The sequence below is a fragment of the Benincasa hispida genome, chromosome 5 (genome assembly GCF_009727055.1).
Source record: "Benincasa hispida cultivar B227 chromosome 5, ASM972705v1, whole genome shotgun sequence".
In the NCBI taxonomy this organism is placed as follows: Eukaryota; Viridiplantae; Streptophyta; class Magnoliopsida; order Cucurbitales; family Cucurbitaceae; genus Benincasa; species Benincasa hispida.
Genome location: NC_052353.1, coordinates 1,502,893 through 1,526,946, shown reverse-complemented (window position 1 = coordinate 1,526,946; position 24,054 = coordinate 1,502,893). Strand labels below are relative to the sequence as shown.

At 29.9% G+C, this 24,054-nt stretch overlaps 2 protein-coding genes across 7 annotated transcripts; one reads left to right on the top strand and one right to left on the bottom strand.

Annotated features, from left to right (window-relative positions):
* The first annotated feature begins 11,910 nt into the window (after positions 1-11,910).
* Positions 11,911-15,885, top strand: LOC120078050 (BTB/POZ domain-containing protein At5g48800). 3 transcript variants are annotated; one of them, XM_039032236.1, is made up of 4 exons: positions 11,911-12,341; positions 13,121-13,187; positions 13,426-14,598; positions 15,146-15,885. In XM_039032236.1, the coding sequence occupies exons 1-4, from the start codon at positions 12,265-12,267 to the stop codon at positions 15,677-15,679; spliced, it is 1,851 nt and encodes a 616-aa protein (XP_038888164.1). In that variant the 5' UTR covers positions 11,911-12,264; the 3' UTR covers positions 15,680-15,885. The 3 variants fall into 3 exon arrangements, with proteins under 3 accessions (XP_038888164.1, XP_038888166.1, XP_038888165.1); XM_039032238.1 differs by having other exon boundaries at positions 11,919-12,341; positions 13,028-13,187; XM_039032237.1 differs by lacking the exon at positions 11,911-12,341 and adding an exon at positions 12,477-12,496.
* Positions 15,886-17,243: 1,358 nt separating this feature from the next.
* On the bottom strand, positions 17,244-19,451 carry LOC120078782 (cytochrome b5, seed isoform). Of its 4 annotated transcripts, none has more exons than XM_039033088.1 (4): positions 19,133-19,451; positions 18,504-18,587; positions 17,729-17,795; positions 17,244-17,620 (listed from the first exon to the last, which is right to left on the bottom strand). In XM_039033088.1, the coding sequence occupies exons 1-4, from the start codon at positions 19,214-19,216 to the stop codon at positions 17,370-17,372; spliced, it is 486 nt and encodes a 161-aa protein (XP_038889016.1). In that variant the 5' UTR covers positions 19,217-19,451; the 3' UTR covers positions 17,244-17,369. The 4 variants fall into 4 exon arrangements, with proteins under 4 accessions (XP_038889016.1, XP_038889017.1, XP_038889018.1 ...); XM_039033089.1 differs by having other exon boundaries at positions 18,163-18,587; positions 19,133-19,448; XM_039033090.1 differs by lacking the exon at positions 18,504-18,587 and having other exon boundaries at positions 19,133-19,440.
* Positions 19,452-24,054: the final 4,603 nt, after the last annotated feature.

Here is a 24,054-nt window from a genome sequence, read left to right as displayed (position 1 = left end):
CTTTAATTTTTATTCACTGATCTAGTTAATTTAAATTCTGAAATTATCAATTTTAAAAATTTAGGTGGAGAGACAAATTTTGTGTGACTAGGACAACCACACATGTAGTCAGCCAGTATTAGATACATGTTTGATTTGCTTCAACCTGAACAGGTACATTACACTGAACCTAAATTGATTATTTTATACACATTTTTATTGTATTGTCTTTAATATTCTCTAATATAATATTTTGTGTTTCAGGTTATTTTGGGAGCCCGTACAAAATATTATGCATACTTGCCTAATTTTTATACGAATGGTCAAAACATATGGCGATGATATCTCTCTTCTGGTGACGACAACCAGCTCGAAATCGACGACGTCCGCCTTGTGGGACACATTGATTTTTGTAATTATTTTTATATAAATGAGATATTTAATTTACATTTTTTATATTTTTATGAGATATTATTTTTTTTAATTTATTCTTTTTAGAGTTTAAATAAATTAATAAAATGTTTTTAGAAATTGTTTTTATAAAATGAAAAATTAAAAAAAAAAAAAAAAAGGAAGAAAGAAAGAAGGTGGAATGTGTAATAATTAAAAAGGAAAAAAAAAAGAAAATTTGTACAGATGACCCAAAAATTGAAGTGTACTCTCGCTCTCTATCAAAATCTTGCTATCTCGCTCTCGCTCAAAATCTCGCTCTCTCTTACTCTTCCTTTTTCTTACTCTCTCCCAATACAAAATTTTATTTTAGGCGATGACATCAGCAAGGTCGAGGTTCAAAATTCGACATATCTTGGTCGAATTTTAAACCCTCAAGTTATTTAAAAAAAAAAAAAACAATATTTTTATAAATAATTTGAAAACAACAATATTTTCCTAAATAGTTTCTAAAAGGACAATATTCTTTTAATTTTCCCATCCATCAACGGTGAATAAAAAACAACATAAATGAATAAATTAAAATAAAGCTATTTTCAAATAAAGTTCATAATGGAAAAAAAGAATTATATTTCACAAAAATAAAATAAAATAAAATAAAATAAACTTTGGAATTTACATTGGATGCTTTTAATGTATGTCTTATCAAATATTTGGATTATGACTTATGAGTTCGCATGCAATAGACCAAATGATGCAAAATTCACTTTCTCTTTCACAACTTCTAAAAAAATAAAAATAAATAATAATATTTTTTTTATATAAAAAAAGCTTATTTTAAACATCTCAAAAAAGGCATTTTCCTTTTTTTTAATGAAAAAATAATTATTTATACAAATTTGTGGAATGATTGGTGTCCAAGTTGCTAACTTATCTCTTGTTCATGATGTGTTTTCCACATATCAAATCAAAACTTTTTTTTTTTTCATTTTTCATGATACATCAATTTTATATATTTTGTGAATTTTTTTTCTTTTTTGGCTCATGCATGAATCTGTGAAATTTTTTAGATTTTGATTTGTTGTGTGTTTGTCTCAAATTAATTAATTTGAATTGATTTGGATAATTAGCTATATGATTTGTATATAAAAATGTTTTTTTTCCTCTCTTTATAAATATAACCTTATGTTAATGAGTAGTGGGATTAAAAACATTGATCTATAAAAAATATTAATATCTTTAAGCTAATTTAACTACAGATAAACCAAAATGAAAATAGTTCAATTGATATGAAGTTTTGAACATCAACCTCGAGATTAAATGTTTGATTTTCCTACCTAACATATTTTTTAAAAAGTCATGGACAAAGTTGTGCAAGTATCACTTGACCATTATCAAGCGAAATAAAAGGCATAGAAAGTCAGGTTTCATTTGATAATCATTTAGGTTTTAAAAATTGTGTTTGTTTCATGAGAATTTCATCTTTACTAAGTAAAAAAACAAAAACAAGTTTATTTTGAAACTATTTTATTTTTATTTTTCATAAATTGACTTTAATAAAAAAGTATTCATAAAAAATAGACAACAAAATAAATTATAAATCAATAGACACAAAAGTAGCGTTCATAAACTTAATTTATAAAAGTCAAAAGAACCATAGTTTAACTTACAAAACAACTTTTATTATCGATTTCGAGGATAAATGTTTGATTCTTCAACTACATATATTATAAAATAATGTTTAACTTTCTTAGATCAAAGATCAAATGATTATCAAACAAGTGTAAGATTTTAAAATTTTATGCCTGATTTGCCTACCTCCCATTTTCAAATTTGAAAGAGTATATATAAATAGAGAGAGAAATTAGAATTTAAAATTTTGCCTATCAAAATTACTCAAATTTTCCTACCTCCTAATTTCAAATTTGAAAGATTATATATAATACAGAATTAGAATTTAAATTATTCTTATTACTCTCTTTCTATTGTTCTATATCTCTCGTATTTTATTTTGATTTTTATACATGTTTAGTGTCTATTGTGCAAAGAGTTTATTGGAAAAAAAAAAACCTTAAAAAACATATTTGGTCTTTTGAAAGTAGCAATTTAGCCCTTGTTAGATAACAAATTTGTTTATTGTTTTTTAAATTTAGGCTTGTTTTCTCCTTAAATTTTATACTATTGTTCTCGTGTTTCTGGTAGAAATACTTCAACTTTTAATCAAATTCTTAAAACAAAAATAAGTTGTTAGAAAACTATTTTTTTAGTTTTCAAAATTTGACTTGGTTTTTGAATACACTAATAAAATAAAGTGGATAAACAAACTATAGAAACTTATAGGTGGATGTAGTGTTTATAAACTTAGAAGTTGTTTGGAGCTCTAAGTTGAGTTTTGAAGTATGAAAGTTAATATATCTACGGAATTAGGAAGTTTGTATTTGGGGTTTAGAGTTGAATCATTAAGTCAATAGTATCTAATGCAATTTTTTGTTATATAAAAAAGTATGATTTTTTGTGGTGATTTTTTTTTTTTTTTTTTTGCCTAACTTTTTGTTTAATTAGTCATTTGCCCACATATTTTTCCAAATTTTGAACATTCAATTGAGATGTCAACTTAAAACTATTACATATATTTTACAATTTTACATGTAACCATTGTACTTAAGGTAGACAAAATTCTCTTGTTTCATACAAACAACAAAACTACAATATACTTTTGTATTAGTGAAATGTATTGGTGTAAACTAACATATTGTTTATACTATCAACTTCGAGGGCAAAAGTTCGATTCCCCTAGCTCACACTTTAATACAATACCTTTGCAAAAAAAAAAAAAATATTGGTGTAATAAGCACACAAAAAAGTAGGTTGTTAAAGGGATTTAGGGCTTTTTATGGCATCCTGTGTCAAATTGTAGGTTAGGGTTTATTATGCATATACGTTGTCCCACATTGACTAAATAAGAGGATGATCATGATAATATATAATGGGTGACAATTTTTCCAAGGTATGAGATATTTTAGGCAAAAGTAAAACCCTGACTTGGCCATGTTCATAGGATTCTCGAGTGTTGTAGAAGATGCAATTCAAGTGGTGAAATATTTTTCAAAGATTCATTTGCATTCAAACACTTTTTTATAAAAACTTAGAAAAATATAAATGTGTTTAATTAAATTTCTTCCAAGTGTTTTTATTCATAAATTTGTTTGGTTTGGCTATGTGCATAAAATGTTTCTATTAATATTAAACTACTATATAAGATATGAATATTAAATACTATGACCTAATAAAGGGGTAGTTGCATACAGTTGAATGTTGAAGGTAGTCACTAGAGATAATTGTTGAAAGTGATAGGTAGTTTCCAGAATATGTTGTAAGGCCAGTAGTGCCGACAATAGTTGTTATTGGAGTCACAGGTGGTTGTCAGAGAATATTGTCGACGCTGATTGTCCTTGGAGTACTTGGTCGTTGACGGTGGCTAGTGGTGGAGTCATTGGAAACATTAGAATGAGAGAGAGAAAAAGGGGAAGAATGAATTCCTCGATAACTGTAAAAGTTTCAGTAGTGAATACTTTGAAGTTGGTGATGTTGAGTTATTTAATATCGACTTGTGAAGTTGGTGGGTCAAACACTGAGTTGGGTTAAAAACCTAAGTCAATACCCCAAACACTCCTAATTTTCAAAAACCAAAAACCAAATGGTTAATTACCAAGTGAAGCATTGGTCAATGAACTTTAGTTTGCAATAATTTAATCCCTATGTTTTTCAAAATTATTGTAACAGTTTAGTGATTGAATGTTATTATGCATATACGTTATCCTAGATTGACTAAATAAGATGATGATCAGGATAATATATAATAGATGACAACTTTCTCCAAAGTATGAGATATTTTTAAGCGAAAGTAAAACCCTGACTTAGTCATATTGGTAGAATTCTCGAGTGTTGTAGAAGATGCAGTTCAGGTGATGAAATGTTTTTCAAAAAGTCATTTGCATTCAAACACTTTTTTATAAAAACTTAGAAAAATATAAATGTGTTTGGTTCAATTTTTTCCAAGTGTTTTTATTCATAAATTTGTCCAAGTGTTTTTATTCATAAATTTGTTTGGTTTGGGTATGTACATAAAATGTTTCTATTAATATTAAACTACTATATAAGATGAAAAATATTAAACATTATGACCTAATAAATGGGTAGTCGCGTACAGTTGAATGTCGAAGGTGGTCGCTGGAGATGATTATTGAAGGCAATCTTTGTTAGAGATAGTTTCCAGAATATGTCGTCAGAGTGAGGGCCAGGTGATAACTTGTAGAAATACAAGTTATTTTTGCTCTTAAGTTGGAACAACTAAGGTTTTTAATGATAGATTCTTCTCATTTTTAGAAGCATGGATTTATTCAAACATTAACAAACTCATGCAAAATAAGTTTTATTACTAATATCGAGGCACTAACGCATTGTATTGCAGGATTTCAATACAAGGATTAACGCTAATGCATTAGACAAGTGCCGCAGGAAAAGCTCTAATGCATGGGCCATGCATCGGAGGGAGTTCAACACAGAGAAGATTCATTGCTCCAGGCTGATTATGTCATATCACCACTTGCAAGTATGGGCACACCTGCAGCAAACGGCGTCTGAAAAGCTTCCACGCAGCAGGCGGCATCTGAAAAGCTTCAGAGAGTCAGACGGCTAATCAGGGCATGGACTTTAATGTTAACCAGGACATGGACTTTAATGCTGCCCATTCACCAAGTGGACATGACCAGCGCCTATAAACAGATAAAGTCCCTTCAGAGTTAAGAAGTTCGAAAATTATAAAAATCCTTACTTTTTGTATATTGTAGTCATAACTCTAGTTCTGTAGAGGCTGTGTTGTGGTGCTAGACGATTAGAAGGGTTAAGAACCACCACCACCACCGGTCAGGAAGCGGAGGAAACCATTCTTGAGAAAGATACGTCATCCAATTCCTAAACAAATGATTATACACAACGAGATTGAGCCAAAGAAATACAAGAGATTATATTCTTTGGCTTGACTCAGTTTTCTTCTTCTCATTTATCACTTTCATTCCATTTGATTAAATATTGCTTTTGTAAAGACTCTGTTTCTTTATAAAATTCATATGTTTGATCCATCATACTTGCCATTGTTTATTTCTTGTTTATGTTGAATGCATTAATACTTTATGCACAACTTCATTCTAAAGCTCAAGCCAACTTGACAAATTGGTAAAAGCATCTTTTAACTTAGATTGTTCGAAAGAATAAGTAAGCTGCATTAAGTAGGACGCCTAGTATAACTAGAGATAAACTTACTGGTGTCTATTGCATTTTATGTTAGACGCATGCATCCTAGAGATAGACTTTGTATGTTATTTGCATTGAGAAATGTTGAATGAAGTTTGACGCATAAACAAAAGATAAGCAAACCATCCCATCTCATTCACACCACATCCTAGTTGTGTACACTGTCTTAGACCGATGCGTCCACTTACCTTAAACTTCATTTTCGCATGATCCATCATTCACTACTCAACTCTTTTGCATCTCTTCTACAGGCACAACAATTTGGTGTAAATAACACATTTCTCACATTTATTTAGGAAAACCCCTATAGTAGATACAACGCAAGGTCTGCGTTTGGTTAACTGAATCCCTGAGTTCGACCCTGGACTTACCAAGAACCTAAATTAGATTTATACTTGGGTCTAGTTTAGGAAAACTTGAACGTCATTAGAAGGAGTTGTGTGCGTTTTGCTGCAAATATCTGACACCCCAACGCGTTACATTTACTTAAACGCATCGAAGCATAAATATATCACTTATACTTAGAACTTATTTCTCCAATTTATTTTACACAATACACTCCTAGAGCAAATCACGATAGCAACGAACACCAGCAGTGTCGACGATAGTTGTTATTGGAGTCAGATGTGGTTATCAGAGAATATTGTCGTCGCTGATTGTCCCTAGAGTACTTGGTCATTCACGGTGGCTAGTGGTGGAGCCATTGGAAACATTAGAAGGAGAGAGAGAACAAGGAGAAAATTGAGTTCCTCAATAATTATAAAAACTTCAGTAGCGAACACTATCGAAGTTGGTGATGTTGAGTTATTTAATATCGACTTGTGAAGTTGGTGGTGAATTGAGTTAAAAACCTAAGCCAATATCCCAAACACTCCTAATTTTCAAAAATAAAAAACCAAATGGTACGGTAATTACCAAGTGAGGTCTTGGTCAATAAATTTTAGTTTGCAATAATTTAATCCCCATGTTTTTCAAAATTATTGTAACAGTTTAGTGATTGAACATTATTATACAACTATTTAGTCATTATATTTTCAATTTTGGAAACACTTTCTAAACACTTTCAAATTTGTAACAATTTAATCCCTATTGAATGCCAATTTTTATTATATTGATTTTTAATTAGTTTATCAATATACTTATGTTATAAATGTCATTAAATCTTAATAATTTTTTTAACGATAAATACTATATTGTTTATAAATATTAAAGTTCATGGATTAAATATTTACGCACAAAAATTAAAGGATTAACTTGTTATAAAATTAAAAGTACACAATCTTATTCCGTTCAAATTTAGGAGCAAAATTGGTCACTCTCTAAGGTTTGGTGAAGATTCATCTTAATAGCTACCCAAATGTTTCACTTTCAATCAAAGGATGGTGAGAATTTCCAAAATTGAGATACTCCCATATTTGATAAAATGAACCTAAAGCCAAAACTCTTTTTATATGCATGCATTTAATTAGGATATCCGCATTTTCAAAACCTAGCACAAGAGACAAAAGTAAGGATATGGAATACTTTGACTTGTGACATTGTACATCTTTGGTCTTAGAATTAAAGAAGAAGAAAAAATATCATTCAAATCAAGAAAATCACATGCCCCATATAATAAATCCATGTATATCTTATCGATTCATATTTATGTAGTGATATTTCAATTTCCAATTGTCCATTTACATGTGGTGGGTACAAATTTCCTTTATTTATAATATTTTTAGAAACAAAAAACATGGATCTACCATCCATATTTAATCTATGCATGTTCATACACTATTTTTTTGTAATTCATATATATAGAACCCATACATGCATGTCAAACATACATTTAAAAGACTTTGTCTTAAGCTCAAAGTTTTTTTTGTCTTCATGTGGGGAAGATATATATATGGTATATAATATATATATACACACATATAAGGTGGTGGAAGAGATATCTCATATCAAATTGGAGGTCTTAAAATGCAATTATAAGGGTATGGGTCCAAAAATAATGATCCCTAAAGTGACCCCACTTAGAGGGTGGTGGACAATAATATTCTATATGCTTTTTAATAATTATATTGTCATCTTTCATTTCTAACCCTAATCCTCTTTTTAATCCACTTTTTTAATGGTAGAAGTAGAAATTGGAAAAAGTAAAAATCAGTCTAACTTTGGATTAAGTTTTAGCTTTCCTAAATTCATAAATTCAAGATAAGTCATGAATGATTTTAAAATGGTTAAATGTGCATTTTTATTGTCACCTTTAAACACAATTCCATATCACCATAATTAGTTTTAAATGATTAAAATCATGTTTTAGACTGATTTTAAAAATGACAAAAGTGTGTTTAACCATTTCATTATTCTAGAGTTAGATGAAGTCGACTTTAGTCTAGAATACGATTTAATTTTTCAAGAATTTGATTTATGATGAGTTGAATCAATCCATCTATGTTAAGAATGAAAATTTTAGTTCAATTAGTTCAATATTGTTGGTTTTAGGACCAACTAAGAACTAAACCAATCCAAACCAAACCATTCCAGTATATACAAAAAGGAACAAAATTGAAGTCCAAAAAGAACAAAACCAATCCATCTATCGGGTTGGTTCTTAGTTTTTTGCATTTCTTTTTTTTCTTATAATTTTTCATTTTTATTTATGCTTTTGTTATCACTTGATCGCTATTTTTTAAATTAAAGTTGTACCTTTTTTTCCTTATAAGTTGAAATTGAATGTTTATGATTTTTATTTATAGCCTTTCTCTAAATAACAAACATGCATCCCCTAATAAGTGATTCTTTTTCTAAACAACAAACATACAATATACAATAATGCTAAAAGCAACCTTTTATTAGAATTTATTTTTAAAGGTATATATATATATATATATTTCGATTCAATTTGATTTATATTAATTTTTTTAAGAAAATTCGAATTGCATAATTTTTTTCATATATAAATTAAGATATCTAATTTTATACTAAAAATCAAATTAAATCAAACCAAACGAGGAATCATTTGGTTGAATTTGATTTTTTAATTTTTGGTTGCCCTCCTAATTTATATACCTTAATTTTTTTTTTCTTAAAAAGTATTACTGAATTGCAATCAATTCTTTTTGACTCTTTTGTTTGTTTGCTTTATGTCGTGTGACAAAGTGAAAAGAAAGAAAAGATGATGATGATTATTTAGCTAAGTGCCGAAAGGAAAACAATCTACTTTTTTTTTTCTTTTGGCTACTTTTTCATATTGGCATCTTATATAAGTTTTGTTATTTTGTCCCCCACTCCCATTTTTTTTGCTTATTTCCTACTTCACATCTCCAACAAATTGGTGAAAATATTCCTTTCAAACACCCCCCCCCCCCAAAAAAAAAGGTGAAAATCAAACCATCTAACTTTTATAATGGTGGCAATAGATGTATTTATCCGTTAAAACTACATTTAAATTGACAATTAATTAGAAAAAAGGTTAATATATGTCTGCCATGTTCTAGATTTTAGGGCTATGAGATGAAATTAAATAATTCAACAAAATTGATTAACTTAAATCAATTTTAGTTCGTTTGAGTATGATATATCATAGTGGTTGTATTACTGATTTTGTCCTTAAACTTTCATGTTTGTGCCTAGTAGGTTCTTGAACTTTTAAAAATGTTAAATAGACCTGGAACTTACATTTTCCTGCATTCTTCTCGACCTACCACATTATGTACTTTTCTTGAACCGCTTCTAAAAGTGAAGACTCTTCCTACAAACCAATACGGTTACTCAAAGCTAGATACGCTTAATTTAGGAATTTATATGATTGATCCAACGAAAAGGAAAGCGTGCCTATTTAGTAACCTTCGATTTTTTAAAGTCTTTCTTAATCATAATTTCATATTCTCAGATCTCTCATTCGAATGTGATCTCGGCTCATTCTCTAACCATTCTAAACTCGAGCATTACATAATAAGTCCCAGCATATTTAGCAATTTTTAAAACTAAAGAATCTACCATACATATAATTAAATTTGTATTTAATAAAACATTAAACATTGAATTTTGGTCTAATAATATGTTCGTGAATTTAATTTATTAAAAAAATGTTGAACGTTCAAATGTTTATCAGATACATCAAAGCTACTTACGTACTTACTAAATAATTTTAAGAGTTTGAAGACCTATTAAGATTTATTCAAATTCATAAAATTTAAATTTTAAAATTAAGATTGATTCAATATAAAATTTTAAATTTACCTCAATTCATGCAAGTGTTGACGTAGTCACAATATAGACTTTGTAAAATCAACTTATGAAAGGAAAGAAATTTTTAATTTGGTAATGATTCGTGTCTAAAAGAAATTAAACAATAATAATTTTCATTCAAGTCTATTTTTGCCCTTTTCAGAAAAAATTATATANATATATATATATATAGATCTTAAATTTTATAAAATTTCATTAATTAGTTTGAAGTGTCAACTATCAAATTGATGTTACCAATTAATCAATAATTACAACATATAACTAAGAAGCAAAATTACAACCACAATTATAATTTTAACTATCAAATCAAAGCTTATGGCTATGGGCCTATACTTTTGGTGGAATTTCCCTTTCCAAAATATGTAGAAATAATTTTAGGAGAAAATTAATAATTGGACTAAATTACAAAAAAAAAAAAAAAAAAAAAAAAGCTTAACTTCTTAATTATCCTTTTGTATACAAAATCACATTTTTTTAGTTGTAATATTAATCTCGACCATTTATAAATGTTTTATAGCTATTCTGGGAGTAAAAATCAAATAAAAATTTTGAATAGAAATGAGGACCTACCATGAGTCTATGGTACCACTGAAATGAATGTGATAGTATTTAGGTCTCAATTTTTATTTTAGGTTTCGACAATATTATTATCGATTCCAATTTTCATCAAACATTCTAACAAACTTCTACTACTATAATAGTTTTGAAACGTTTATGAAATAATAATATTACAATGTTTTAAAAGGATTTAGATATTTTTTTAAATGGGAGAAAAGTCCTACTTTTTATAATTTAGTCTAATAATTATTATACAAGTCACTTGATAATTTCACGCGTTTTCAATTTTTAGATCACATTTGATAACGCTTTCATTTTTAGTTTTTAGTTATTGATGTTATATTTATTTATTTCTTAATTTCATTATTATCGAATCGTTATCTAATTTATTCTATAAAGATTTGAATGCATAGTCAAATTATAAAAACAAACCTAACTTTTCAAAAACAATTTTTTTTTTTTTAATTTTCAATTTTTTTAAAACTTTTAAAAATATAGGTAGAAAGAAAAAAAATATATAGGTGGATGTAGTATTTGTGCAAGTAGGGATTTTCAAATAATCTGACAACCCAATTCGGACTACCCAACTAAAAATGTAAGGGTTGGATTGGGTTAATTTTGTTATTGGTTTGCATTGGGTTACTTTTTTCTAATTTTTGTTAGGTTGAGTTAGGTTGTGGGTTGGCTAAAAAAAATTTGGGTTTACCCAACCCAAGCTGAATTTTATATATATTAATAATATATATACATATTTGTTTAAGGTTTGATTACTCTGTATTCATTACTTTGTGATTTTTTAATATTTTCTTTTAAAATTGTCGTGATATTTGTCTTTGTTTAAAATTTGCAATAAATATTATAGATATTTGATATTTAACATTTGAATTTTATGCGATTTTAGTTATTAGTCGTTGTTGTATATAAATTTACATATTTTTAATTAAAAAAAAAGTTATAACTTGAATTTTAAGGGTTGGGTTGAGTTGAAGATTTTATTTGGGTTATTTGGATTGTCAACCTAATCAACCCGAATTTTCGTGTTGATTCTAAAAATATGTTCAACCCAACCTATATACACATCTAGTGTTAATTATAAGGTTGACTTTTAGTTACTCGCTCTTGGGTAGGCATGGTAATAAGTAAAGTTGGAGGACCTAAGTGATATTTTGAAATTCTGGATGGACAAAAAACAGAGATGAAAAAGATTTCTTTTTACAGTTCATAAGGCTGAAGGAGAAGAGTTTGAAAATGAGATCATAATTTGTCAAACTAAATAACGACTTTTTTCCCGCTCATTTTTTTTAATTATTTATTCTTTCTTTATCGATTCTTTGATCTCACAGTTTGGAATTGATTTTTGACTTTTCCATTCAAAGATTGCAGATTTTCTTGCCCCTTTATCGCGCTTGTTTGCCTGCTCAAACAGGGAGGAAATGATCACAGAGAAAAAAGAAATAGAAAGGAAAGGAAAAAAACCCCAAAAAGAAGGCACAAAGTTAGTGAATCTAGTAAGGTTTGATGGGATTGCAAACAATTTGTGGAGTGTTAATCAAAGGCATGACCCACCAATAAGGTCCCATTGCTTTGGACAATTGCAATCTATTGATTTGCAAAAATGCACTCCACCTGTTTGACGACAATGGCCAAAGAACTTCTTCACCTTTCCCCAACTGGGTCTCTATCTCTGTCTCTGTCTCTTTACACTCTCTGTTTCCCAAACCCCACCATCGATTTTTTTCCCCTAGTGACCTTCTACTTTGATCTCCCTCGGTTCATTTCCTCCGAATGGACCGAACCAACATGCTGCAGCTCCAGCAACAGTTGTCTCTCGCCAAGTCTGTGCGCCACCGTTGCAATGAATGGTTTGTTTGTTTGTTTGTTTGTTTGTTTGTTATCTTTGATGATCTTTTGGTATCTATAGTCATTAGCTACCTCTTGAGTACATGTTAATTTAGATTTTGTGCTGTTGTGTGTACTTGCTAACTTGGGTTGTTGGTTATATCCTACTACCTATGGTGTAATGCTGCCATTTTGGTCATTGTTCTTTTGTACTTTCTGCTATTCTAGCCCTTCAGGATCTCTGAAATTTTGTTATGTGGGTGCTTGTTATTTGGTCTAAATAGTTTTTTCTGGTCGTCCCTTGAATTTTGAGCTTGGTCTAGATGTTTTGGATTGGAGTCCTTATCTGTAATTATTTTTTTATGTCCTTGTATATTCTTTCATTTCTCTCGATGAAAGCATGCTTTCTTACAATCCCTTGAATTTGAATGTTCTGAGGAGTCGACATGTGCTGGTTTTCACTGAAGTTGGAGATTTTCTATGCAAGCAAGTTCTGTCCTGTTTGGGATTTGTTTATGGTATATCAATTGATGTCTCACCTGGCTCTGGCTTCTGAGTGTTTTGAGATGATCTATATGCTGCTTTGATTGACTGCCATCTCTAGCGTTGGTTTGTTGACTACATGTTTGCTATATTGAAATTCTAGATATATTTTGGCTACACAATGTTGTTTACTGTGCCGTGTGCTAAATATTTGTGGAAACTCTAGGTGGGTGCTAACTGCTAATTGATGATGATTATCAATCCTCTCAGCAAATGTAAGCATTTCTTCGTTTGAATAATTGGCTATTGGTTCGTGTAGGATTTTTCGTGATGTTCCTAGCGATATTACAATAGAAGTGGCTGGAGTGACATTTTCCTTGCATAAGGTGATACTGAGAACTTGAATTATTTAGTTTCTTAGTGTAGTTTTCTGAAAAATGTGTTCTCATCCTGCAAAAATTCGTTGCAGATTAAACTTGTAGAGACAAAGCATTCATGTGTAATTGTATATACAGAAAAATCCATTAGAGTTTTAGATTATTTCTTGAACACATGTTCTGCCTCTGCTAGCTCAAATCAATAGTTCCTAATGAATGTCTGGTTTAACTCGATTACTAAATGCAGTTCCCTCTCGTCTCTCGAAGTGGGCGGATTCGAAGGTTAGTTGCAGAGCATAGAGATTCTGACATCTCGAAGGTGGAGCTTCTCAATCTACCAGGAGGGGCTGAGTCTTTTGAGCTGGCAGCAAAATTCTGTTATGGGATCAACTTTGAAATTACTCCGGGAAATGTTGCTCAGCTATGTTGTATATCTGATTATCTTGAAATGACTGAAGAGTTCTCAAAGGATAATCTTGGTTCGCGAGCTGAAGAATATCTCGAGAGCATCGTCTCCAAGAACCTTGAAATGTGTGTTGAAGTGTTGCAGCAATGTGAGAACTTACTCCCTCTTGCCGATGAGCTGAAAGTAGTTAGCCGCTGCATCGATGCAATAGCATCGAAGGCTTGTTCAGAGCAAATTGCTTCAAGCTTCTCACGCTTGGAGTATAGCAGTTCAGGGAGACTTCACATGAGCAAGCAGGCCAAGTGTGATAGTGACTGGTGGATTGAAGATATCTCTGTTCTTCGTGTCGACTTGTACGAAAGAGTCATTACTGCCATGAAATGTCGAGGGGTTCGTCCTGAGAGCATAGGTGCATCCTTGGTGAATTATGCTCAAAGAGAGTTGACAAAGAAATCCAGCTTATGGAACCCATCTGGCCAGACAAAAGTTGATTTTGTTACAGGGTCAAATGGTCAAGAAAAAATTGTTGTCGAGACAATAGTCAGCCTTTTGCCAGTTGAAAAATTGGCTGTTCCAATCAATTTCCTTTTCGGGCTTTTGAGGAGTGCTGTGATGCTTGATTGCTCTGTTGCTTGCAGACTCGACCTCGAGAGAAGGATAGGATCCCAGTTGGATATTGCTACTCTTGATGACCTTCTGATTCCATCCTTCAAACATTCAGCTGATACTTTATTTGATGTTGACACAGTTCACAGGATTTTGGTAAACTTCTCTCAACAAGACGATAGTGAGGAAGAAATGGACGACGCCTCTGTTTTTGAATCGGATAGTCCTCGTTCGCCATCTCAAAGTGCATTGTTTAAAGTATCCAAACTAGTGGACAACTACCTTGCTGAAATTGCCCCTGATGCAAACCTCAAGCTTTCAAAGTTCGTGGTCATTGCAGATTCCTTACCTTCACATGCACGAACCATCCACGATGGATTATATCGAGCCATCGATATCTATCTTAAAGTACGTATGTGCATCTTTTTTCACCATCATGATCTCTTTTCCTGCAGACTAAGTTTGAATTGAGTGATAACTCTGGAAATCAAAACACTTGAAGCCAAAAAGCTTCCTCCCTAAGTTAGAGCATCATTGGAGTAGATTGGACCAACCATTCATGACTGTTAAAGGTGACTCTTGTGTATATAAGTGTATACACCATAATTTGGCCTTGTTAACTGGGTTTGAAGAATACTTTTGTTTGGTTCTAACTCCCAAAGGATGGTCCCGTTGGCTAAGGTCCACGGCCTCTAAGTAATACCTACTCAGAGGCGGCCGTCTATTTGAATCTTCGAGTGAGCTTAATAAGAAAAACTCTTAGATGTCAAATTAACTTAGGAGATCTTTGTGACCCTTTGACAGTCCGCGAAGAAGATTAAAGTTGAACCTCTTAAATCGGCTATTCTTCAATTCTTCATGGTTTCAATATCTCACATGCTGCACCAAGTTCTATAATTGTATGTCTTTTGATGTTTTCATTATGATTGAATGATTTATTTTTGGTTTACCACAGGCTCATCAAGGTCTACCAGATTTAGACAAGAAGAAGCTTTGCAAACTAATAGATTTTCAGAAACTTTCACCGGAGGCCAGTGCTCATGCGGCTCAAAATGAGCGCCTTCCTCTCCAATGCATGGTTCAAGTCCTGTATTTCGAGCAACTAAGACTTCGTAATGCATTGTCGAATTCTTGCGGCGACGAAGACTACAAACCTTCGCATCAGTCGTGGCGGATTAGCAGTGGTGCATTGAGTGCAGCAATGTCTCCACGAGACAACTATGCATCACTTAGACGAGAAAACCGCGAATTAAAACTTGAACTGACACGGCTAAGGATGAGATTGAATGATCTCGAGAAAGAACATGTTTGCATGAGGAGGGACATGCAGAAGTCCAGTTCTCGTAAATTCATGAGTTCTTTCTCAAGGAAATTTAGTAAAATGAGCTTGTTTCGGCATAGCTCTTCAAGAGGTTCGAGTTCGCCATCAAAACATTCACAGAGGACAGATTCTAAAGTGATTGAAAGAACATGTACAAGTGCAGAATAGTTCCAATTTACATCACTTGGTGCAATGCAGAGTCTCTTTTCTTTGTTAAGTATAATGCAAGTTCTTCCTTTTTTTCTTTATTTCAATCTACTTGTAACTTGTAAATGATTACTATTGCCAAGAACTCTTCTTTGTTGATGATGTTTTTGGTAACTAAATCTCAATAGTATTGAATGTTATAGACCAACTTTTTCTTAAAGGTTCAACATGCTATTGTTTGGAATGTTTCTGTTTGGAATGATTCTATCACTAGATTTCATTTTTTGATTAACATTTCAAGAATTATCTCAATAATCCATAAAGAACAGTTTCATCATCACAAACTCAATATGATTTTATTTGCTTCTCTTTTTCCTGCCCCTTTTTTGCATTTTTATGGGCTATTTGGACCACCAACTTCTTAAGTTAATATAAACAATTCAACTGAAGTTTGCACATGTATCGAGTAACTCTTTTTTTTTTTTTTTTAACTTTTCACATTTATCAAACAACTTCATTTTCTCTTCTATCTCTACTTTTTTACATTTTCCAATTAATTTCACTTTTTCTTTTTTTTTTTTCACTTTTCACATTCACAATTCTAGACCTCAAACAGAATCTTACTAACCCCAACATATTAATTCCAAACTTTTATGGATTATTTGAGATAATTTTTGAAATGTTAATATAGACTTCTTGCCTTCTTTAAACCATTTCATCGTCATTTTTAATCTAATCTCAATCTTCTAACGGATTATTTTAAAAGAAGGTTAAAATATTATTTTGGTCCATATACATTAGATTTCATTCCGTTTAGTTTTTATATTTTTAATTATCTTAATTTAATCTATGTACTTTTAATAAGTATTAAATTTAGTCATATAAAATTGATTTTTATTAAATTTGATTAAATAATAATAAATTTCATGCAAGTATGAATATATAAAGTGAATGCTAATAACGATTTTTTTACCGGAAATTTTTATAAATAGAAAGATCCCGAAAAATGTAAAAAATTTTAAATATTTTTTTATATTTAAAAAGACCCATTTTTTCTTTTTTGAAAATCAAAATAAACTAACATTAGACTATACTTTAGAAAATTGGGACAAATGAAAATATTGGGTCTAAAATTGAACAAAATCCAAAATACGATGATCAATAGAATATTTCAACTTTTTTTTTAGTTTTCAATTTTGCTCTACATTTCTTCTAACACCTATAACTACTTAAAAATTTTCTGCTTTAAATGTTCTTCACTCAATGGTAATTGGCATGCATTCCTTCTTGAAATTAGAGATTCAATCTTCCCTTTCATCGATTGTCATACTAAAAGAAATGTTTTCTCATGTAGTTTTCAGGATCAAGAGGGGGAAATGAAATAACAGGTGTAAGTGTACAAGTACGGTACACATGCTCAAATTTTATTATGTCTCATCTCCTTGGGAAACTAGAAGTCAGTGCATTAATGAAGTTCAAGGAGAAAAAAACCATAGAAGAAATGGTCTTTACTCCCAATAAATTTTTGCAAGCAAACAGTAAACAACAGAAAGTAAGCTTCAGACTCAGAAAGACAAGAAGAAAATGCTGAACAAAGGAAGTTGACATATTCTTTAGTGGCATCATACAACAAGTTTCAAGCAAAGTATACTCATTGGAACAAAATGAACCAATTTTCAAAAAAAAAAAAAAAAAGATATAGTTTCAATGTTTAAGTTGTTTTGGTATAGAGGTGGATGCCAAAAGCCAAGCCCAAAATTATCAGGGGAGCAAGAAACTGGAGGACCTTGATAATGAACTCTGGTGTCTTGTCTTGGTTGTATAGGGGTTGCTTTGGAGGAGTGTACGTTCTTTTTGCAGGAATAGTTGAGCTATCGATATCGCCTACGTAAAATTCTTCCATCATTGCTCTAGCAGCGCTACTGTGCCCAACGTCGAAAAAATCATTGGTTGCATCCTTACCTGTAGATAACAAGATTTCATCATGTGAAGAACCACCATTGGTATTTTAAACAAATCTTATTAGGTGCATATTTCAGTGAAAAGTTATAGTTGTTTGTTTCTCCATACCAACTCCTGACAACAAGACTTCATCACCACCAGGATGGTCTTCTAGGAACTTTGTTACATCATACACCTGTTGGATTAAGGCATGAATTGAATGAAAATGATACTAAACAAAACTTAATCAGTAATATACGACTCCATTTGGTTTTCAGTTTTTAATTTTTGAAAATTGAGTCTATGAACACTCCTTCTACCTCTAAATTTCTTGCTTACTTATCTACTTTTTACTAATATTTTAAAAGACTAAAAAAAATAGTTTTTAAAAACTTGTTTTTTATTTTGGAATTTGGTTCAAGTATTTAACTTCGTAAAAATTTGAGAAGAAATAAGATTCTTTTTAAAAACTAAAAATCAAAAGCCATGGTTGCCAAATGGGGTTTAAAAGACATCTTTTGTGGAGCTAAATAATCATTCATACTGCTCCATAGTTGTCTCACCACAAACAATATGCAGCCAAGAAGCCTGGATGCAAATCTGATATGGGAGAAAGAGGAGAACAAAATTTTAAGGTAAGAGAAAAACATGTAATTTTGTTTGCCTACCAGTCTACCACAGAAATTAAAAGTAAACATCATATATGGATGGGAAGTCAAATACTCTTAAACCAGAGAGCTTGAACAGGTAGATTATTATTTAATGAAAAACCTGACTTTCATTGAGGCATTAAAAGAACGAAAAGGAAGCCGAACTACAAAGGGCTTTAATTATGTAAAATGATACCTAACCAATAATTACAAAAAAGTCTAGAAATAAAGGAGAATCTAGCAATGGACCAGACATCGCCGGAAGAACTCTCTCTTTCTCTTGCCAATTCTATTATTTCTCTCGCTTCACGAACCCAAAAATTCGGTGAACAACTTGTCTACATACACCAAAGAAAGACTCAGAAGCCCAATTCAGGATCAAACAGAACACAGAACAGTAATCTCATTAATGAAACTCAATCAGCCAAAATCAAATAGATCAAGTGGAATGTTTAAACATATAAGCTAAAAACAAGAGAAGGATAAGGAACCCATCAAAGAGAAAAGAAGAGACAGTCCAGTCAAGTAAAATGAGACCTAGCCAATAATAATTACAAAAAAGCCTAGAAACCGAGGCTAAAGAAGATACAAAGAATCTAACAACATCGCTGGAAGAACTATCTCTTTCTCCGGAGACCCACAAAATTCAGTGAAACTTGTCTACATACACCAAAGTAAGAGTCAGAAGCCCAATTCAGGATCAAACAGAACACAGAACAGTAATCCCATCGATGAAACTCCATCAGTCAAAATCAAATAGACCCAGTGGAGTGCTAACCATATAAATTAGAAACAAGATAAGAATGATCCAAAAAAGAGCAAAAAAACAGAAACCCATCAAAGAGAAAAGAAATTGAAGGCACATTGACAAATGTTCAAACACCTTATCTTCAATGATCAACCAGCAGTCGTTGCGATTGTCATGAGAGGCAACCTCAGCCAAAGAGAAGACGGTGCGGCCGCCCATGGTCGGAGATTGAAAGTGTAGTGTAATCTGAGAGGCAAATCTGTGTTGTTTTGAAGGTAAAAGGGGGCGAAAGAGATGGAGGTTTTGAAGGGTGATGGTGGGAAATGGGGTTGGTAAGACAGTGAATCTAAAATCACTTTATTTCTTATTGAGCGTTTGGGTAGGTAAAGGTAAGGCCGATGCAATGCCATTCTCATACCAACCATTCTTCCCTTTTTCTTCCTTTCTATTTTGCTTCTTCACAACAGTATGTTGATATCCATGGATATTTTTTTAAAAAAAAATTTAAAAAAATAAAAAATAACATTTTTTTTTTATGTTTTATGAATTTCTTATGATAAAAATAAATTTATTGATGTTGAAGCTATAAAAATGTAGAAATATTATTAAAATATAGACATATCGATGAATATTTAATATTTCGATTGGACTATACCTTTTTTAAGTGGTAGTTGTAAATATATCATATAACACAATATAAAAAAATTGCAGATATAAGAGTTTATTAGCGATAGAGTATCACAGATAAATTTTGTTATTTTTATATATTTTTTAAAATGTTATTATATACTTAATTATTAATTCTTAAAGTATCATCCATTACAACTATCTTTCTTTTAATTGCGGTCTGACTTTGTTAGTTCAATTAGTCAATAATAATAATGCATTTTTTAAAGAAAAAAATCTTCCTTGACATGTTATATATATGGTGGTTGGACCACTTGGTTTGGCTAAATGATTGCAACTTTGGAGAAAAATTTTAGATTTTTTAATCTTGAGAGTACATTTATACAAGACATTTATCTTCGAAAATATATTTTTTCAATATTAATGGACCCCAAATTATTTTTAAAAGATAGACATCGCTACCAATAAATGGAAGGACTATACATACTTCTGGTACTAAAAAATTTTCTGTCCAAGTAGGTTTATTCTTAAATGTCTAAATTTAGTTTTTTGTAATTTTAATAAATCTCGAAATTAGTCATTATAGTTGGTTTGAATTTAATTTGTATCGAACTTGATTAAATAATAATTATTAGTATTTTCAACTTTGTCCTAAAAAAAATATTAATATTTTCATCTAAAATAAAAATATGTGAATATATTTCTAAAATTTATAGAGAGATAATTAAACGAAAATTATTTTATTTTAATAAACTAAAAGTAAAGACTAATTTTAAAACGTGTGATAATACAATAATTAAATTTAAATATTTAAAAATATATTGACTAAAATGAAACAAGATTCAAATGCAATGACAAGAACGATACTTTAACTTTAAGTATTTTACATGTTCTTGTAAATTTTAGTAATGGAATATTTTCTCCCTATAAACAAAGAATTTGTAAATATGAATTTTTTTTTTTTAAATCTCATTATTAATCTTTTTCATTATTTCTAATTTGTTCTTATTTTACAATGCTTTTCGATATGTACACTTTACTTCATGTGAGAGCTTCATTCCGTTTCAGTTTCAAATCATCTAATATGTTTAGGTGATATATCAATAATATACATGACAATAAATCAAGAATAGCGAAGGGATTTTAGTAATAATAACAATAATAATGATAATAATGGTGGATATTAATAGCACACATTTGAATAAAAACTTTTTGTTCCCCCACTTTAGTATTAAAAGAAAATCATGTCCCTTTATTATTCCATTTCCATTGCTAGTTGTACACAAAAACATTAAAAAGAAAAAAAAAAAAAATTGTAACATGGGGTTGCTTCTTCTTCATCAACACCACCATCATAATCAACAAAATTTATTAAATAACATGAGTTTCATTTCAAAATGACAAATCCAGGAACTTTGTATCAAAGACACAAATTCATATAAAAAGTTTTTTTTGATGTGATTCTTAAATTTTGAAAAGGTCTAATAAATTTCTAAATTTTTTATTTTATTTTTAATAATTCACGGTGCTTTAAAATGCATTTAATAAGTTGTTGAAATTTTCTATATGTGTGTAATACTTCCTTAAATTTTTTATTTTATATTTAATAGGCCCTTTAACCCATTTTGAAATTGGTTAAAATCTCGGGTTTCTACATAAAAATTGGACATAATATTACATTAATGTTGGAAACTTTCAATATTTACAAATAAGTGGCATTATATAGACATTTTTATATTATTTGAAGATTACCATAATAACCTTCCAGTATTGACATATATATTTATTCGAGATACATAATAATAAAATACTAAAAAGGAAAAAATTGTCCAGAAAATTTGTTATTTTTAATTTAAATAAGTTTCATTTTTCTACACCATCTTTTTTAGAAACTATTTTTTCTAACATCTTCCTTAGATGTTCTTAAATGGAGGAATTCACATAATAAAAATATTATTTTGTCTCTCGTTTGAGTGCCTTCAATTTTATCTTTATTTTAAACACATTTAAACCGGAAATTTCAAGATTTTTTTTTTTAATAATAATGAGAAGAAAATATCTCTTCATATATATATATATATGATGTTTCTTAACAAATATAAAAAATTGTGTTGAATCTTTTTTTTAATAAAATATTTTTCCTTTAAATATTATTTTGTATAAAAACTTTTTTTTTAATTTACTCATTCTTAGTTGCAAAAGAAATATATCAACGGAAATTAAGGATCAATTTCTGTAAATTTCAAATTCAGATCATGATGTAGACTAAACTATAGATAAGTTTAATAATTATTAGTGAGGCATTTATGGTATAATAGCAAATGAAGCAAGAATAGTGTGGTTCAAATAAGGAAAAATGTATTTATAAAAAGAAAAAAATATTATAAAAATAAATAGATGTTCATTGTTTAGTGTTCTAAAAGTCATGTGATCAATCTTTATGTTGTCCATGTGCTTATAATTATTCATGTTTGGTGTTCATGTAGTAGCAACTTATATGTCAATGTTCTATTCGATGGGATGGAATATAAGACCACATCCTACTTGTCACTTCGCTTATAAATACTGTCATTTGGTGGATCTTAAAATAACACACATTGGTGAGAATTCCACTTCAAATTTTCACTAAATTTTCACATTATTATATTATATTTTTTCCATATCTGTTGTGCTCCTCAATTTCATAATAAGCACCTGTTGCTTCCATTACTGAGTCCAAAAGGTAAGTCGATTTTTTTCTCTTTATTATAATAATAAATTAATTGTTATTGTGCATATTTAGTACATATTAAATTTCTAATATAAATACAATATTTTGTAATAATGTTGTCATGAAAAACCTTACAAAATTAGAATTCGCAACCGTTGATATTAATGACAATAATTATTTACCATGGGTACCTGATGCCGAAATTCACTTAGATGCTATGAACTTGTGAGGAACAATTAAAGAAGAAAATACAACATTCAGTGAGGACAAAACCAAAGTTATGGTTTTTCTTCGTCATCATCTCTATGAGGGATTAAAAATTGAGTATCTTATAATAAAAAAATCTCTGTATCTTGTAGAAAAAATTTGAAAGAAATGTATGATCATTAAAAAAAAATAGTTATTCTTCCTAAAGCTCGTTATGAGTGAATGCATTCAAGACTATAAGATTTTAAATAAGTTATTATAATTCCGCATTATTTAAACAAAATTGTTGTTATGTGGAGAGAAAATTATTGATGTTGATACATATCTCAAATAATGAGTTATTTGAGATATGTATTAATTACAATTCCACGAGAAAACATTTTTTACATTTCATATCTCAAATATGCTCTACAACAGCAATATCGAGAGAAATGTTTTAAACTATATTCTGAACTAATTTCATGTCTTCTCGTGGCCGAACAAAATAACGAGTTATTGATTAAGAATCATGAATCTAGACTAACTTAAACAACATCATTCCCTGTGAATGTTAATAACCATGGTCGAGATCGTGGTCGAGGTCATGATCGTGGCAGAAGAAGAAATTATTATTATTATTTTCATGGTGGTAATTTCAAAAGAACCACACAAAATGATGATCATAAAGGAAAAACTCCACAAGATAAGAGTTTAAAGAGTGTTGAAAATAAATGTTTCCAATGCAGAATGACTGGGCATTGGTCACGTATCTGTTGTACGTCAAAACACTTAACTGGCCTTTTATCAAGCCTTCCTGAAGGAAAATGAGAAAAATGTGGAAGCAAATTTTGCATACCAGAATAATGACATATTTGACTCATCCCATATGACAAATTTGGATGTGGTAGACTTCTTTAAACCTCCCAAAGAGAAGATAGGCACAGTTGATGGAACTTCAAGCGTTTCTTTTGACTTTAAGAATATCTAACCTTAATGTTGTTGTTTTCTTTTACCTATCTTCATGTTTTTTTAGTAACTTTTGTATATTTTAAGTATTGTTTTTCTTATTGTAATAATTTTCTTTTAGTGAATAAACATGGATCATTTTCATATATTTGGTGATTAAAAAATGAGCAAAAAAATATATATGTCTTACAAACAGTGCAACTACACACAATACTTACAAATAAAAAATACTTGTCCAAATTGACAATGTTGAAAATAAAAGTAAATATAATATCAAGTTCTGCAAACTTGATCGAAGGTTTTGGAAAAGCAAATATTATTTTTCCTAGAGGAATAAAATTTACAATTGACAATGCATTGTTCTCTAGTCAATCAAAGAGAAATCTCATAAGTTTTAAAGATATACGTTGCAATGGTTATCATATTGAGACTGATAGTAAGAATAATGTGGAATATCTATATATTATCTCTACTGTCTCAAATGAAAAATGTATACTGAAAAAGTTGTATGTTTTATCTTTTGAATTGTATTATACTCATATACGAGAAATTGAAATATATGCAACAA